Source organism: Saccopteryx leptura, chromosome 4 (genome assembly GCF_036850995.1).
Source record: "Saccopteryx leptura isolate mSacLep1 chromosome 4, mSacLep1_pri_phased_curated, whole genome shotgun sequence".
In the NCBI taxonomy this organism is placed as follows: Eukaryota; Metazoa; Chordata; class Mammalia; order Chiroptera; family Emballonuridae; genus Saccopteryx; species Saccopteryx leptura.
Window position 1 is genome coordinate 104,574,096 of NC_089506.1, and position 16,466 is coordinate 104,590,561.

General features: G+C 36.8%; 1 protein-coding gene across 4 annotated transcripts in view; it reads left to right on the forward strand.

Annotated features, from left to right (window-relative positions):
* Nucleotides 1-16,466, forward strand: part of FNDC3A (fibronectin type III domain containing 3A) — a 168,725-nt gene that overhangs the window by 103,928 nt on the left and 48,331 nt on the right. For all 4 annotated transcript variants that reach the window (XM_066380887.1, XM_066380890.1, XM_066380889.1 and 1 more), the window contains 3 exons: nt 2,413-2,650; nt 6,826-7,095; nt 11,977-12,035. In XM_066380887.1, coding sequence (XP_066236984.1) covers nt 2,413-2,650; nt 6,826-7,095; nt 11,977-12,035 — 567 coding nt within the window. The remainder of the gene's footprint in view (nt 1-2,412; nt 2,651-6,825; nt 7,096-11,976; nt 12,036-16,466) is intronic.

Genomic DNA, 16,466 nt, shown 5'->3' on the forward strand with positions numbered 1-16,466 from the left:
TTGCTCTTCTTAAGCATAAAAAAACTTGTTTTTCTCCTGAAAATATCAGGATTTGCTTTTTTTTTCTTTTTTTTTAAATTTTTCTTTTATTAATTTTTAGAGAGGGGAGAGAGAGAGAGAGAGAGAGAAGGGGGAGGGAGGAGCAGGAAGCATCAACTCCCATATGTGCCTTGACCAGGCAAGCCCAGGGTTTTGAACCGGCGACCTCAGCATTCCAGGTCGACGCTTTATCCTCTGCGCCACCACAGGTCAGGCAGGATTTGCCTTTAAGTTAGCACTTTACCTTCTAATTATTTTCTGTTTCCTTAGGAAAGGTATTGTTAGCCATTTTCTACACTTCAGTATAAAAGGGTAAAGACCTGCCTGACCAGGCAGTGGCGCAGTGGATAGAATGTCGGACTGCGACACGGAGGACCCAGGTTCAAAACTCTTAAGGTCGCCGGCATGAGCGCAGGCACACTGGCCTGAGTGCAGGTTCGCTGGCTTGAGCCCAAGGTCGCTGGCTTGAACAAGGGGCACTCGCTCTGCTGTAGACCCCTGATCAAGACACATACATGAAAGCAATCAATGAACAGCTAAGGAGCTGCAACAAAGAATTAATGCTTCTCATCTCTCTCCCTTTCTGTCTGTCCCTATCTGTTCCTTTCTCTGTCTCTCTCACACAAAAAAAGGAGGTAAAGACCCTATTTTAATGGAGGGATTCCAAATTTTGAGATTAAACTCTGTATTATTTTAGGCTTTCCTATATGTCCTTGCTGCTCCAGTCAGGTTTAAAGGGAAAAAGACATCTGTGTTTTTTTTGAAATCCTTTTCTATAGTGTGACCCCTTTTTAAAAATGTGTAATTTCTAAGACTTGAACCCACAAATATTTTTTCTTAAAATGGGAGTTAATATATTAGATGTTTCTCCATTAAAATGATTATCCGTTAAAATTGTCATGGTCAGCACTGGCCAGTTAGCTCAGTCGGTTAAGTGTGTCATCCCTAAACAATAAGATTGAGAGTTTGATCCCCAGTCTGGGCACATACTGGATGCAGCCAAAGAATGCACAACTGAGTGGAACAAGTGAATGCTTCCCTTCTTACTCCCTCTCTCTTTCTTCTTCTTTCTCTCTAAAAGTCAATCAGTAGATAAAAACAATAAAGTCCTGGCCAGATAGCTTGGTTAGTTGGAGCATAGCATTGTCCCCAAGTGCAGAGGTTGCAGGTCAGGGCATGTACTGGAGCAGCTTGATGTTCCTCTCTCTTCCCTGCCTTTCTCAAAATAAATAAATAAATAAATAAATAAATAAATAAATTTGTCCTGGCCATGGTAATAAGAATTTTATACCTAAATTCATTCAGTATATGGTTGATCTTAGGAGTCGGGATCTGATTTTTTTCCCTATTTTTCTTCCACAACCTGTATTCTTTCCACAGCTTGTTTTCCCTCAACTCTCACCCATACTATGAAAAAGGAAAATAATTCCTGACCCTATTGTGTCCAAACTAAAAATGCCCTGGAGTCTCCCTTAATTTTTACTACATCACTAAATGCATGTAACACATAGGATAAATACCTAATATCATAGCTTGTTTATATTATTATTTTGCTATTCCCGTTAGTGTTTTAAGATTTATATTGCATTATATAACAAAAACTTTCTCATGTTGTTCAATTCTAATTTGTATGTTCTTAATGTAATTAAAATCTTGTTGATTCTATAATTTTTTTTTTTATAAATTTTTATTAATGTTAATGGGATGACATTAATAATTCAGGGTACATATATTCAAAGAAAAACATGTCTAGGTTATCTTGTCATTAAATTATGTTGCATACCCCTCGCCCAGAGTCAGATTGTCCTCCGTCACCCTCTATCTAGTTTTCTCTGTGCCCCTCCCCCTCCCCCTAAATCTCTCCCTCCCTCCCTCCTGCATCCTCCCTCCCCCCCACCCCTGGTAACCACCACACTCTTGTCCATGTCTCTTAGTCTCGTTTTTATGTTCCACCAATGTATGGAATCATGTAGTTCTTGTTTTTTTCTGATTTACTTATTTCACTCCGTATAATGTTATCAAGATCCCACCATTTTGCTATAAATGATCTAATGTCATCATTTCTTATGGCTGAGTAGTATTCCATAGTGTATATGTGCCACATCTTCTTTATCCAATCCTCTATTGAAGGGCTTTTTGGTTGTTTCCATGTCTTGGCCACTGTGAACAATGCTGCTATGAACATGGGGCTACATGTGTCTTTACGTATCAATGATTCTGAGGTTTTGGGGTATATACCCAGTAGAGGGATTGCTGGGTCATAATATTTTTAAAATTAATTTCTAGTGGTGTAAAAAGTCTTACTCTATCATATTTCAAAAGAATTACTTACATTCTGTAGAAGAAACTTTTAATCTAATGTTCATTTTTTAGGTTATTGAAGACAATGGTGTTCGAAGAGTTGTTGTGGTTCCTCAGGCACCAGAATTTCATCCTGGTGGTCACACAGTCATACATCGTTCTCCACATCCTCCTATGCCGGGTTTCATCCCTGTCCCAACCATGATGCCCCCTCCACCACGCCACATGTACTCACCAGTGACCGGAGCTGGAGACATGGCAACACAGTATATGCCGCAGTATCAGTCTTCACAAGCATATGGAGACTTAGGTAAGATGTCTAAAAAATTCCTGTTTAATGCAATTGGCTCTTCTTTGCTTGAATATAATAAATACTAGTGTCATATTATATAAAAGAAACAAAAAATAGTAACTGTCACAGTCATTTTCTGTTACCTAAGCACTAGGCCAAGTATTTCTATCTCATGATCATCTTTCAAGGAGATGAGTCAACAGAAAATCAAAGAGGGGGGAAGTACCTTATATCATATAGCAATATTAAGTGAGGACACATTCAAAGAGGTTTTTCTCCTCTGTTATGCTTTCTAGGCTCTGAAGAAAATATTCAGCCAGGAATAATCACTCCATTGTTAAATCTTGAAGGCTGTCATGCTACTAACTGAAGTTGCTAGGTTCTGTTGAGAGGTCGAAAAAAACATTAAGACATAACCTCTGCCCTCAGGAAGTTAATTGTTGGGAAGAATAGACAGCCATCCACACAAAATAGCAATCTTATTCTTTCCTGTAGATTTACCATCTACTGAGGGTTCTCAAATTTGTATCATCACCAAAGCCTCTCTTCTAAGCCACAGACTTATATTCCTAACTGGCTTCTTGATAGCTCCACTTAAATGTCTCATGCATCTTAGTTACAGCATTTCTAAAACATAAATCTAATTATGGAACCTGCTTTTTACTGTTATCTTTATCTCAGTATGTGGTACCACTGTGTATTATATTTGCTCAGCTGAAAACCAGGTGGTAAAATGTGATTCCTCTTCATCATTTAGTATTAGTTTTATTTTTAGAAATTTCCCAAATTTATCTACTTTTTCTTAACTGCTACTCAGATCTAATGCACCATCAGCTCTTGTCAGGACAAGTGCAACATCAGCCTACCTGTTGGTTTTCTGCTGTCATTCTTGCCTCCAACCATCGAAGATCAGCCAGAGTAATCATTTTAAAACATGTATCAGACTATCCCCCTATGTCAGCGACTTCCCTTTGCATTAGTATAAAATTTTAAACCCTTTCCCAGACCAGGATTTCTCAAGAAATCCTTAGCACTCTTGATGTTTGGGGATGGATAAGTGTTTGTTGTGAAATAGGACTCTGCTTTTTAGGGTGTTTAGCAGAATCTCTGCCTTCTACTCACATGTCAGTGGCACACTACTCCAACCCTCCCCTCAATCCTCACCTACTTGTGACAACTAAAAATGTCTCCAGACATTGCCCAGTGACCCCTAGGAGCCAAAATTGGCCCTGATTGCAAACCACTGCCCTGGACAAGGCTCTGTCCTGTGGCCTCTGCTTGCCTTGTCCCGTTTGTCCCCCTTGTCTCCACCACCCCTTCTGTTTTTCAGAACCGCCAAGCTCTTTCTTGCCTCAGTGCCTCTGCACGTGGTATTCTCTGCCATGACTGCTCTTCCCCCTTTTCCTTGGAGGGCTTTTTTTCCTTTACGTTTCAACTTGGATGACTTTGTTTATCAGTCTGTAGAACTGAAATCTGCTTATTTCTTTCACAGAACTGAACACAAAATTACTTTCTCCCGTATTTGACTTCAGTTCCCTGTGAACTGAATTTGTTTTATTCATCACCTGTTTCTCTTGTATTTACTTAGTAAAACCTGTCATTTATGCTTAGTAAATTTGTAGAAGATAAACCCTAAATACAAAATTTTAAATATAAATATGATTCACAATGCTGTGAAGGGAAATGACATGTAAAAAACTGAAAACTAGCTACTTAATAATGATGGAAGACAAGAGTCATATTGAGTTGAGGTTATAAACCAAGGAATTTGTAATCCTAATAACAGATCCTAATAATAGATAATTTTATAACCAATAGCTGCTTCCGTGATTCTTTTTCACATTTCATATGTATTCCCAAAGTGGAATTTAATCCAACATTTCACTGTCAACAACTACTGTTATTAAGCTTAAATTTTGTGATATATGTATTGTATCACTTTAAGCCTCGATAAAATTCTGCAAAGTAACAGGTGAAGAAACTGAAACTAATTTTTGCATGACCACTACTAGTTCATTGCTGAGAGTTTTAACCCTCTCAGTTCTTTTTCATAATAAAGTCCTTGCTCTCTCTAGGACATAGTTTTGATATCCCCTGCCCATGGCTCCTATATTATTTTATCTTGTAATAAATAAAATACAAAAAACATTTGTATAAGTACATTTTAAAAGTATGTGCTAATTAATTAATTTCTACATTTTTCTTTTTTTATTGAGATATAATTAATGTAACAAAATTCACCAGTTTAAAGTGTACAATTTAGTGGTGTTTAGTATATTCACTATGTATCATATTTACTACTGCTATCTAATTCCAGAACATTTCTACCCTCCCAAAGAGAAACTCTGTGCCTATTAACAGTCAGTCCCAATTTCTTTTACCCTGTCTTCTAATCTGCATTTCTAACATTTCTGCATTTCTGTGGATTTGCCTATTCTAGACATTTCATGTCAATGTACATATGACATGTATGCTTGATATAAATGTTTGTACAATGTGTAACCTTTTTTGTCTAGCTTTTTTCACTTAGCATATTTTTTTAAGGTTCATTTCAAAGTTGTAACATGATTATTAGCACTCCACTCCTTTTTATTCTGAAAAATACTCCATTATGTGGATATAATTTTATCCAGTCATTAGTTGATGGACATTTAGTTTGTCTCCACTTTTTGTCTATTATGAATACCAATGCAGTTTTGGTATAAGCATATGTTTTTATTTCTTCTGGGTATATACCTAAGAATGAAATTGCTGGGTCATGTGGTAATTCTGTAAACTTTTTGAGGAATGACATGTTTCCCATATTGACTACCCTATTTTACGTTCTCACCAGCAATGTATAAAGGCTCAAATTTCTCCGTACCCTTACTAAAATTTGTTATTGTCTGTCTTTTGATTCCAGCCATCCTGGCATATGAAGATTTATTTCATTATGATTTTGATTTGCTTGCTCCTAATAACTATGAGTGTTAAGCATCTTTTCAATTGATTATTGGCCATTTGTATATCTTATTTGGAGAGATGTTCAAATCTTCACCCATTTTTTAAATTAAGTCATTTGTCTATTGTTGAGTTGTAAGAGGTTTTATGTGTTCTGGATACAAGACTCTTTTCAGATAATCTGATTAACAGATTTTTCTTGCTTGCTTGTCTTTTCACTTTCTTGATGGTATCCTTTGAAGTAGAAAAGTTTTTAATTTTGATGAAGTCAAATATTTTTATTGCTTGTGCTTTAGTTGTCATATCTAAGAAACTTACGTAATCAAATATCATACAGATTTACACCTATGTTTTCTTTTATAAGTTTTATAGTTTTAGTGACTACATTTAAGTCTTTGAGGCACTTTGAGTAAATTTTTCTATGTGATGAAAAGTAAGAATCCTAACTTATTTTTTTATGTGTCGATAACCAAATTCTTATGCTTTTTATTCTAATGTCATTGTACATAGACTTCTAATACTCATTTCAAGAATATTATAATTTTCTTAAAGCACTGATAAATTAAAACTTCTGGGATTTTTGAGACTTTTTAACTTTAAAATAAAAATAAGCTGAGGAGAGTTGATTTAACACTGTTTATTGACTATATTAATTTTATTATATTGATGTGTGACTTTTATTAGAATGAATATATTTTTTTAATACAACCTTCAGTTTATAATATCCGAAGATGTAATACTTTGTACCTAGATTCTGTTACTAGTAAGCAATAAACTCTTTTTTGCTAATTCCTACAACTTTAGTTTTTAGTGATTTGATTTATTGAATCATAAGGGAATTTAATTCAGTTAGGTATTTTTATTTTTACCTATTTTACATGTTTGAAGTTGAAAGATGCTAAAGGTAATGGCTACAAAAAAGTAAAAGAACTGTATACAGCTTAGTTCAAGTCTTATTCCGCACCTGTGGTAATCATAGCATACCACCAAGCTATTTCTATGAAGAATAATTGTTACTTGCGAAAAGGTGAAGGAAAGGGATGTCTCTGTAAATTTATTTTACATCTATAATCAAGTCACAAAGCTTGGTTTCATCAGTTGGTAGAGACATAGAAGTAGCTTTTCTGTACAAAATTATTCTTCAAAATATTTTGTATTTTATATAATTATGATAGGTTTATTTTCTTTTCACATTCTATACATGTATTTGGATAAAGTAACCTTTTAAATGTTTTTTATTTATTTCTTTCTAGATGCTCACTCTACACATGGAAGGTCCAACTTTAGAGATGAAAGGTCTAGTAAAACGTATGAACGTTTGCAGAAAAAACTAAAGGATCGCCAAGGAACACAGAAAGATAAAATGAGCAGTCCACCATCATCACCCCAAAAATGCCCTTCTCCCACAAGTGAACATAATGGACTTATAAAAGGGCAGAATGCTAGTGGGGTAAACACAGGATTAGCAAAGAACAAGTCAGGGAAAGGGAAAGGTGGCACACACATCGATACAGAAATCGAAGGTAACTATTTAAAATACTCAGCTATGCTCTCTGGTACTTTTCATCAATATTTAACAGACTAAAAGTATATTCTAACTTTCTAGTCATTTCATCATGCTCAAAATAAACGAGATTAATAGCCTAACACCCCTAAATGTAAGAAAATGTTTTAGAACTTGAGTTGTTACTGGGGTACTCCTGTTTACATTTTGGAGGCACTTAATTAGTAGTTCTACTTATATTGAAAATTTTACTAACCAAGAGAAATTTGTATTTGATACAGAAACTTAGATAAAGTTTTTCCAGATTCCTCTTCTTAATGTGCCTTTGATGAGGTCATGATGTTTTCTATCAAAACTCTTTATTTTTCCCAACATCTTATGTGTAAGTTCCTGACAGTAACTACTTATGTCATTCACCAATTTAGTGAGATACTGTATCACTGGGGAACAAAATTTTTGTTGTATCCACAAAAACACTTGTTCTTACCTAATTCGAGTGTGCTGATCTCAAATGGGACATTAGTTTTTCTCTGTAAGCTACAGTTTTTTTGCAATTCAAGATTTTAGGTTTTCATCTTATTGTAAAATTTTCAGCATTTAGTTTAACATAATGAAGTAGAATGTCTTCTTCAGCATCATCTTTGTGAAGATACAATAATTTATATAATGCAGTAAATACACTAATACACTAAAAGATATGATTGCATCAGATTTGTCTACAATTTCAAAATAGAACATAGTAAAACACTTATTTTAATCATAAAATTTGTACAAAACTTATTTAAGTTCTATTCAGGCAAAAATTTGCGTTTGTAGCTCTTGCATTTGTGTACTTGTTGAGGACGATCTCATTTGATGCTCTAGCAGTAGTCTACTCATCACTAATGGCTCCAAGATTTTTGAGACTGTTCAGGAAGTGAATCTTAACGCTCATGTTACATCCAATGTCGTGGAAAGCCAACAGCATCCTTTGAACCAGAACTTCATAGTTTTCTGCTTTTTTGTTGCCAAGGAAGTTCTTTGTAACTGCCACAAAAGTCTGCCATGCTGCTTTCTCCTCCTTATTCATCTTCCTGGCAAATTCTTCGTCACGTATGAAGATTCAAATTTGAGGTCCATCGAATACACCTGCTTTTATTTTCTCAAAAGACAAGGCAGGAGAAGCAGAAATAACATGTTGAAAGCATTCACTTTCTCTATTCAAAGTCTGAACAAACTGCGTCATTAAGCCAAGTTTGATTTGAAGTGGGGGAACAATGATCCTGTCTCAATTAACTACAGGTTCATTCACAATATTTTACATCCCTACTTCCAGAGCTTCACATTTCAGCCACTCCTTCTGTGTCCAGTGTTTCTCCCGAGCTCGGCTGTCCCACAAACACAGAAACCACCTTTCTATTTCCGAGCAGAAATAAATCAAAAGCCTTGCTGCAGCTTCACAGCCTAAGCCATATTAGAAAATATAGCTTTTTTTACTGGAGAATCCTGTTTGGAGAGTGTTGGGTATTTAGAGCTCTGTGTCACAGAGCTCAGCTGTCCCACAAACACAGAAAGCAAGGATACTTCATAAACCTCTGTTGTCCTAGCAGAAAATTTACCATTTTAAGATCCACACAATGATCCAGTTATGCTCCTCATACTTCAAAAAGTCAAGGACAATTTTTATGTCATAATCTTCTCACAGATGAACTGAATAACTAATTGGAACCGCTGCATAAACATTACCATTGTGTAGGAGAACACATTTCAGACTCCGTTTAGAGCTGTCAAGAAATAGCCGCCATTCTGTTGGACTGTAAGTGATAACACCTAGGTAGCTGAGAAGACTGCTGATATCATGACAGTAAACAAAGTGTTTGTCTTTGAGAAAAAGTCCACAAAAATTTGTTCACACTTCCTGAAATGAGATACTTTAGCTGACTGGTGAAGTACATTTTTTTCTTGAAGGCTGGAGGCTAATAACTCAGCTGCTTTCTTTGATAGGCCCAAATCTCTTACTGAGTCATTCAATTCAAGTTAGCTAAACTGCTGAGGGGTTAATGACTGCTTGGCATTAGAAAAAGACCCTTCAGATTAATTCTACAACCATTTCCTCATGCATCTTTTTTTTTTTTTTTCATTTTTCTGAAGCTGGAAACAGGGAGAGACAGTCAGACAGACTCCCGCATGCGCCCGACCGGGATCCACCCAGCACGCCCACCAGGGGCGACGCTCTGCCCACCAGGGGGCGATGCTCTGCCCATCCTGGGCGTCGCCATGTTGCGACCAGAGCCACTCTAGCGCCTGAGGCAGAGGCCACAGAGCCATCCCCAGCGCCCGGGCCATCTTTGCTCCAGTGGAGCCTTGGCTGCAGGAGGGGAAGAGAGAGACAGAGAAGAAAGCGCGGCGGAGGGGTGGAGAAGCAAATGGGCGCTTCTCCTGTGTGCCCTGGCCGGGAATCGAACCCGGGTCCTCCGCACGCTAGGCCGACGCTCTGCCGCTGAGCCAACCGGCCAGGGCCTTCTCATGCATCTTATCAAAATACACTTGATCACCATGTTCACTTTCTTCATCCTTAGAAGAAATAAAACCATTGCAAACTGGAACCACAGGAGTGTCTCAGAGTGTGGGATAGGTCGTATTGCTGAAGAAATACTAGGATATGCGATCATAAGCCATTTTTTCTTGCCGATGCCCTTTGTATAGATCAGACAGAAATAACAGTCACTGCTGTGGTCCTTAGGTTCACGCCAAACCATGGGAATACCAAAAGGCATTCCTTTGCATTTTCCTTTTGTCCGGTCACAAAGCATTTCCTCAAAATTATGACACACAATATGAGAAGCCCACTTCTTGTCTTGATCACCAAGGGGTTCGAACTTGAAAATAGGCAATATATGCACATCACAAATGATGAAATATTGCACCTTTGATGTTGAAGTGTATAACAGCCACATATATAACAGAAGATGTCAGGACTATTCTTACATTTACACCTACTCAAAGAAGCCATGATTCAGTCTTAAATCAAAATAAGAGGGTGTTTTTATCAGATAATTTTTTACATTTAAAAACAGCTACAATTGCCTGACCTGTGGTGGCGCAGTGGATAAAGCGTCGACCTGGAAATGCTGAGGTCGCCGGTTTGAAACCCTGGGCTTGCCTGGTCAAGGCACATACGGGAGTTGATGCTTCCAGCTCCTCCCCCCTTCTCTCTCTCTGTCTCTCTCCCTCTCTCTCTCCTCTCTAAAAATGAATAAATTTAAAATAAATTTTAAAAAACCAGCTACAATTATGTAAAAGTGATGTGTGTAAAACATTAATTGCCTTGTGGTTATGTTCAATCCAAGAGTCATTGCCCTTTAACTCCAATTTAAAAAACAATGCATGCCATTAACTGTAACAAAAAAATTAAAATTGCATAAAAACTAGAGCATGCACCAAAAAACGGATTTCAGATTTGGAATCAGCCATGCAGAAATATATAGAAACAGTTCTAAAACCTCATGCAACAGAAAATGAAAATAAAATTGTTCTCTGGTCAGTGTAGAGTATTCTCCATTCCTTTCTTCAAAAGTTCTTTTCTCTTAAAATCCTCATGTTTTCCTTAGATTCTTTCCCTAACCTGTGACTTCACAATGTGAACTCTGGGTGCTACTTCCTTTTCTTTAAAATTTTCACTTCTCACCAACAAGTTTTAATGTTTTAAGGGCTCCTCACTTCTAGATTAATACCTTTTTTCACCTTTTTTTTTTGCTTTTTTTTTCCCGAAGCTGGAAACAGGGAGGCAGTCAGACAGACTCCCGCATGCGCCCGACTGGGATCCACCCGGCATGCCCACCAGGGGGCGATGCTCTGCCCATCTGGGGCGTCGCTCTATTGCATCCAGAGCCATCCTAGCGCCTGAGACAGAGGCCACAGAGCCATCCTCAGCGCCTGGGCCATCTTTGCTCCAATGGAGCCTCAGCTGCAGGAGGGGAAGAGAGAGACAGAGAGGAAGGAGAGGGGGAGGGGTGGAGAAGCAGATGGGCGCTTCTCCTGTGTGCCCTGGCTGAGAATCGAACCCAGGACTCCTGCACGCCAGGCCGATGCTCTACCACTGAGCCAACTGGTCCAGGCTAGATTAATATCTACAAAAATGTTCTTTTATATTTTTGAGACCTCTCGATCATTCTTTTTCAGCACTGGTGTTTCAGAAGAGTTATAAGTTTCAAGTCTATCAGTAGTGGCTTATAAGTTACGGTCAGGTCAATTATATTCCTATTTTGGGAACAATAATTAAGGCATCTAATGAAACAAATAGTTAATTTGTCAGTAAGAGGTATAAGATTGGCAGCCCTATCTGAGTAGCCCAGTTCATTAGAACTTTGTCTCGATATGCCACGGTTGCAGGTTCGATCCCTGGTCAGGGCACATACAAGAAACAACTAGTGAATGCATAAATAAGTGGAACAACAAATCAGTGTACCTCTATCTCTCTCTCTCTATCTCCCCCTCCCTCCCTCCTTCCCTTCCTCCCTCTTCTTCTCTCCATTTTCCTCTTCCTCTCCCTCTTCTTCTCCCTCTCCCCCTTCCTTTCTTTATCTAAAATCAATTGGAAAAAAAAAGAAAGAAGAATGAGGTTGGCAAGTAAGAACTTTGCAGGGAACAAATATTTTTTACAAGTATGAATAAAAATATACTTTCTGTAAGAAAAACTTGCTAGTTTAGATAAATATATATTGGTATTATAATTAGTAATCATGATTAAAATAGAAATAGATACTAAAACAAAAATCCTGGAGAGGTGCAAGCTGCTGAATGTGAATTAAGAAATAAAAACTAGAAAAATATCTCAAATACTAAGTTTCAGAAAACATTGTGGAGGGAGTGAGATGATTGCATTTAAGCGCACTTTAATTTCAATTTTTTTTTTTTTAAGAAAAAGATGAAGAAACAAAAGCCTTTGAAGCACTTCTTTCCAACATTGTCAAACCAGTGGTAAGTATTTCATGTATTTTCTTTCTGTTTATATTCAGTGTGTTCAGATAAGATTTTGGTATATTTTTATTCAGGCCTTACTTAAAACTTAATTCTATATAAGGAAGATATTAGGTCAGTAATGGGTCAATATGGATTTGACATAAGGAGACAGATGTTATCAGTGAAGCAGAATGTTCAACCAAGAATTTATTTCTTAAATAAGGATTGAATATATGCTAAATGACATTGAAAATCATTTTCAGTCTAAGAGCTAATAAAGCATGTGGGCACAACTAATTGTCAAATTTTTTAAAACAAATTTGCATGATTTGCATATAAAATATGTCCAGTTAACTCCTGATGCATAAATAGTTAAATAATATCAAACTGTAGAGGAAAGTTAATATTCTTCAATTTTTTTATAAGTGTAGATGTAATAGAAGAAATCAGAAAAACATATGGTAGTAGAATTGGCTACATGTAAATTTCTGCATGATTTTTAGCCTACATAAAGGCTGTCGTTTTAATAGGAAAAATATTTACATCAGATGTGACAAAAAATTAACATTCAGTTAAGTCCTCATAAAGTTGTTAAGACCCCAAAGGGTTCTTAAATAGTAATCAAAAGAAATATAAACTTCTCTGAAACTGTACAGTCCTGTTTCTTAATAAAAAGCTACACAAACAAAAATGTATGTTGCAGCACTAATATTAACAGAAATAGGACAAGGCATGCATAGATAAATTGGAATGTTTTTACTGGACAGAATGATATAGCAATTTAAAAATATGGTTTGAAAGACTGCAAAAACACTAAACAGTGCTTTTGTAGGGAAAATGCTAGGGATCAAACTGTGAATACCACAATTACAGCCTTTTGAAGAAAAACCTTTACCAAAAATTAGATAAGACTAGAAGGAAAAACTAAAATACCATGATCATTGTTCTGATTATTAATCTTTTTTTTTCCTGCTTTTTGTAAGAATTATAACTTCACTGCATTTTAAGAGCAGCTAATAAAAGTGCCAGTGACTGATTGAATCTGGGTATTTTATATAATTAATACAGTAAAATGTGTAAGTAGTACAGAAACAGAATAAAAGTAAATCTTTTTACCCACGCCTCCAATTTAATCATGCCTGACAGTTTGGGATTCCTTCTAGTCCTATTTCAATTCATTTGTATATATACATCCAGCTATAAATTTGCTCTCTTGTCACTATGTAAAAAGATTATACTGTACCCTGTTATTCTGTGTAGCAAACTATTTTCTCTTACTATGTTATTTCTTAGCAGTCTTTTTGTTATTACATTATTCTTTGAAGAGCTACATAGTTATCCATTCTATCAAGGTATTTATCATCATGATAACCAATCAAAATATGAATTGAGCCCTTACTATATGCCAGTAAATAAAACATATATATATATGTCACATGTGCGTGTAAAAAGTGCTGTTACAGAAATAGGGTAATGTGATGAGTTACTGAGGAGGTGGGAGTTATGTAAATAGAACAATCAAGAAAGCTTTTATGTGAGCCTCTGAAGAGTTAGAAAAGTCACAAAAGTTGGAAGGAATAGGAAAGGGAGAGCGTGACAACTTTGCCAGATAGACCATTATCACTGGAGTGTAATAAAATGGAGGGAAAAATAGTACAGAATGTGGTGGAAGAAGTAGACGACAGTAGGCCTTTCAGCCAGGATAGGCCATTCATTTAACACTGATAAAAAGTAATTTGGTTTTCAAAAGAAAATGATCTGCTTATCCCCCAAAAAAATCTATGGTAAATATTTCGTGCTAAATTATCTAAAAAATAATTTGCTCTAATTTTTGTTAGAACAGATTAGAAAAGTTGTTACTTTTAACACCATTGCTACAGTTACCTTTTATTTTTACCTCATTTTAGGAAGTTTGAGTAAGACATTCACAAATTTAGTAGGCTACTATTGTCCTATTTCTTTTTTTTTCTTATTTTTTTCCTTCTCATTGAATTTATTGGGGTGACACTGGTAACACAATTATTAGGTTTCAGTGCACAATTAGATTTCAGGTGCACAATTCTAGAACACATCCTCTGTACACATCAGTGTAAATATACACAGATTTATTGTGTTTACCCCGTCAAGTTTCCATCTATCACCATTTATCCCCGCCCCATACCCTCCTCTCCACAACCCCTACAGTCACTGTTGTTCATGTCCATGAATTTTTTCTTTTTTTTATACTTAGTTCCTTGTCTCCCCAACACCCTACCTGACAGCTGTCAGCCTGCTCTCTATCAATAAGTCTCTGTTTTGCTTGTTTATTTTGTTAATTAGATTCCATGTATGAGTGAAATCATATGGTACCTGTCTTTCTCAGACTGGCTTATTTCACTTAGCATAACGCTCTCCAGGTCCATCCATGCTGTCCCAAAGGATAAGATTTCCTCCTTTTTTATGGCCAAGTAGTATTCCATTGTGTAAATGTACCGCTGCCTTTTTTTTTTACCTACTCATGTACTGATGGACACTTGAGCTGCTTCCAGATCTTGGCTATTGTAAATAATACTTCATTGAACACAGGGGTGCATTTATTCTTTCGGATTAGTCCTTCAGGTTTCTTTGGATAAATTCCCAGAAGTGGAATTGCTGAGTCATAAAGCAGTTACATTTTTATTTTTTTGAAGTAACTCCTTACTGCTTTCCACAGTGGCTGCACCAGTCTGCATTCTCACCAGCAGTGCAGAAGGGTTCCCTTTCTCCACATCCTCTCCAATACTTATTTATTCATTTATTGATGATAGCCATTCTGACAGGTGTGAGGTGATATCTCATTGTGGTTTTAATTTGTATTTCTCTGATGATTAGTGACATTGAACATTTTCATGTGGCTATTGGCCATCTCTGTGTCCTTGGTCCTTTTTGGAGAATTGTCTATTCAGGTCCTTGCCCCTTTTTTTTTTTTTTTTTTTTCATTTTTCTGAAGCTGGAAACAGGGAGAGACAGTCAGACAGACTCCCGCATGCGCCCGACCGGGATCCACCCGGCACGCCCACCATGGGGCAACGCTCTGCCCACCAGGGGGCGATGCTCTGCCCCTCCTGGGAGTCGCCATGTTGCGACCAGAGCCACTCTAGCGCCTGAGGCAGAGGCCACAGAGCCATCCCCAGCGCCCGGGCCATGTTTGCTCCAATGGAGCCTTGGCTGCGGGAGGGGAAAAGAGAGACAGAGAGGAAAGCGCAGCGGAGGGTGGAGAAGCAAATGGGTGCTTCTCCTGTGTGCCCTGGCCGAGAATCGAACCCGGGTCCTCCGCACGCTAGGCTGATGCTCTACCGCTGAGCCAACCGGCCAGGGCCCTTGCCCATTTTTAATGGATTGGTTTTTTTTCATGTTGAGTTTTATATGTTCTTTATAAATTTGGGATATTAAGCCCTTGTCAGATTTATCAAATATGTCATTCAGTGGGTTGTCTTTTCATTTGTTGATGGTTCCTCTTGCTGTGGAAAACTTTTTAGTTTGACGTAGTCTCATTTGTTTATTTTTGTTTGTTGGTTTCTCTTGCCGAAGGTGATATATCAGAAAAAAATGTGGCTATGAGTAATGTCCAAGATTTTAGTTTATGCTTTTTTTTTCTGGTCCTATTTCTTCTGACAATCCTGAATAATAAATTTGGATTCTCTAGTTATGTCTCATTCTAATTTGTTCTCTTTTAAAAATTGAGCATATACATGTAAATCAATGTAAACATATACAGATTTAGCCCTGGCCAGCTAACTCGGAGCATCATCTCAAAGCGTAGAGGTTGCCGGTTTGATCACTGGTCAGGGCACCTACAGGAACAGATCAGTCTTCCTGTCTTTCTCTCGCTCTCCTCCCCCCCCCCCTGCAAGGTCAATAAATAAACATAAAAATATATATACAGAATTATTTTATAATAGCGAACACAAACTTTCTAGTGTCAGACTCTATCCAAAGTACTTTGAATATATATATGCATTACTTCCTTTAATTTTTGCAACAATTCTCTACTATTTTTCCTGTTTTACAGATAAGGAAAGAGTAGGTTTAATAAGTATAATTGAAGCTGACATCGAAATTCAGGCATTATTCTTTCAAGATCTATATATATACAGATTATATCACGACTAAAAAAGGAATTTGATCGCCTTAATAGAATTATTTGAATGATATAATAACTAATACTAGCAGGATTTACTTGTTATACTATATAATATTAAAAGTATAATTTTTTTAGGCATATAAAGCTTGAAACAATTTTTTAAAGAATTTCTTGCCCAATATTATGATAAAGAGGTAACTTAATAAAACAGTAGTTCTGTGTCATAAAACGTAAAGTACCGGTAATGCTGATGGTTTTGTTTTGTTATACTTGTTTTTACAGTTTTACAGCTGTGCCTTTTTAAATTAGATTTACATAAGCTGTGAAGTCTAGGTCAGGATTTTTTA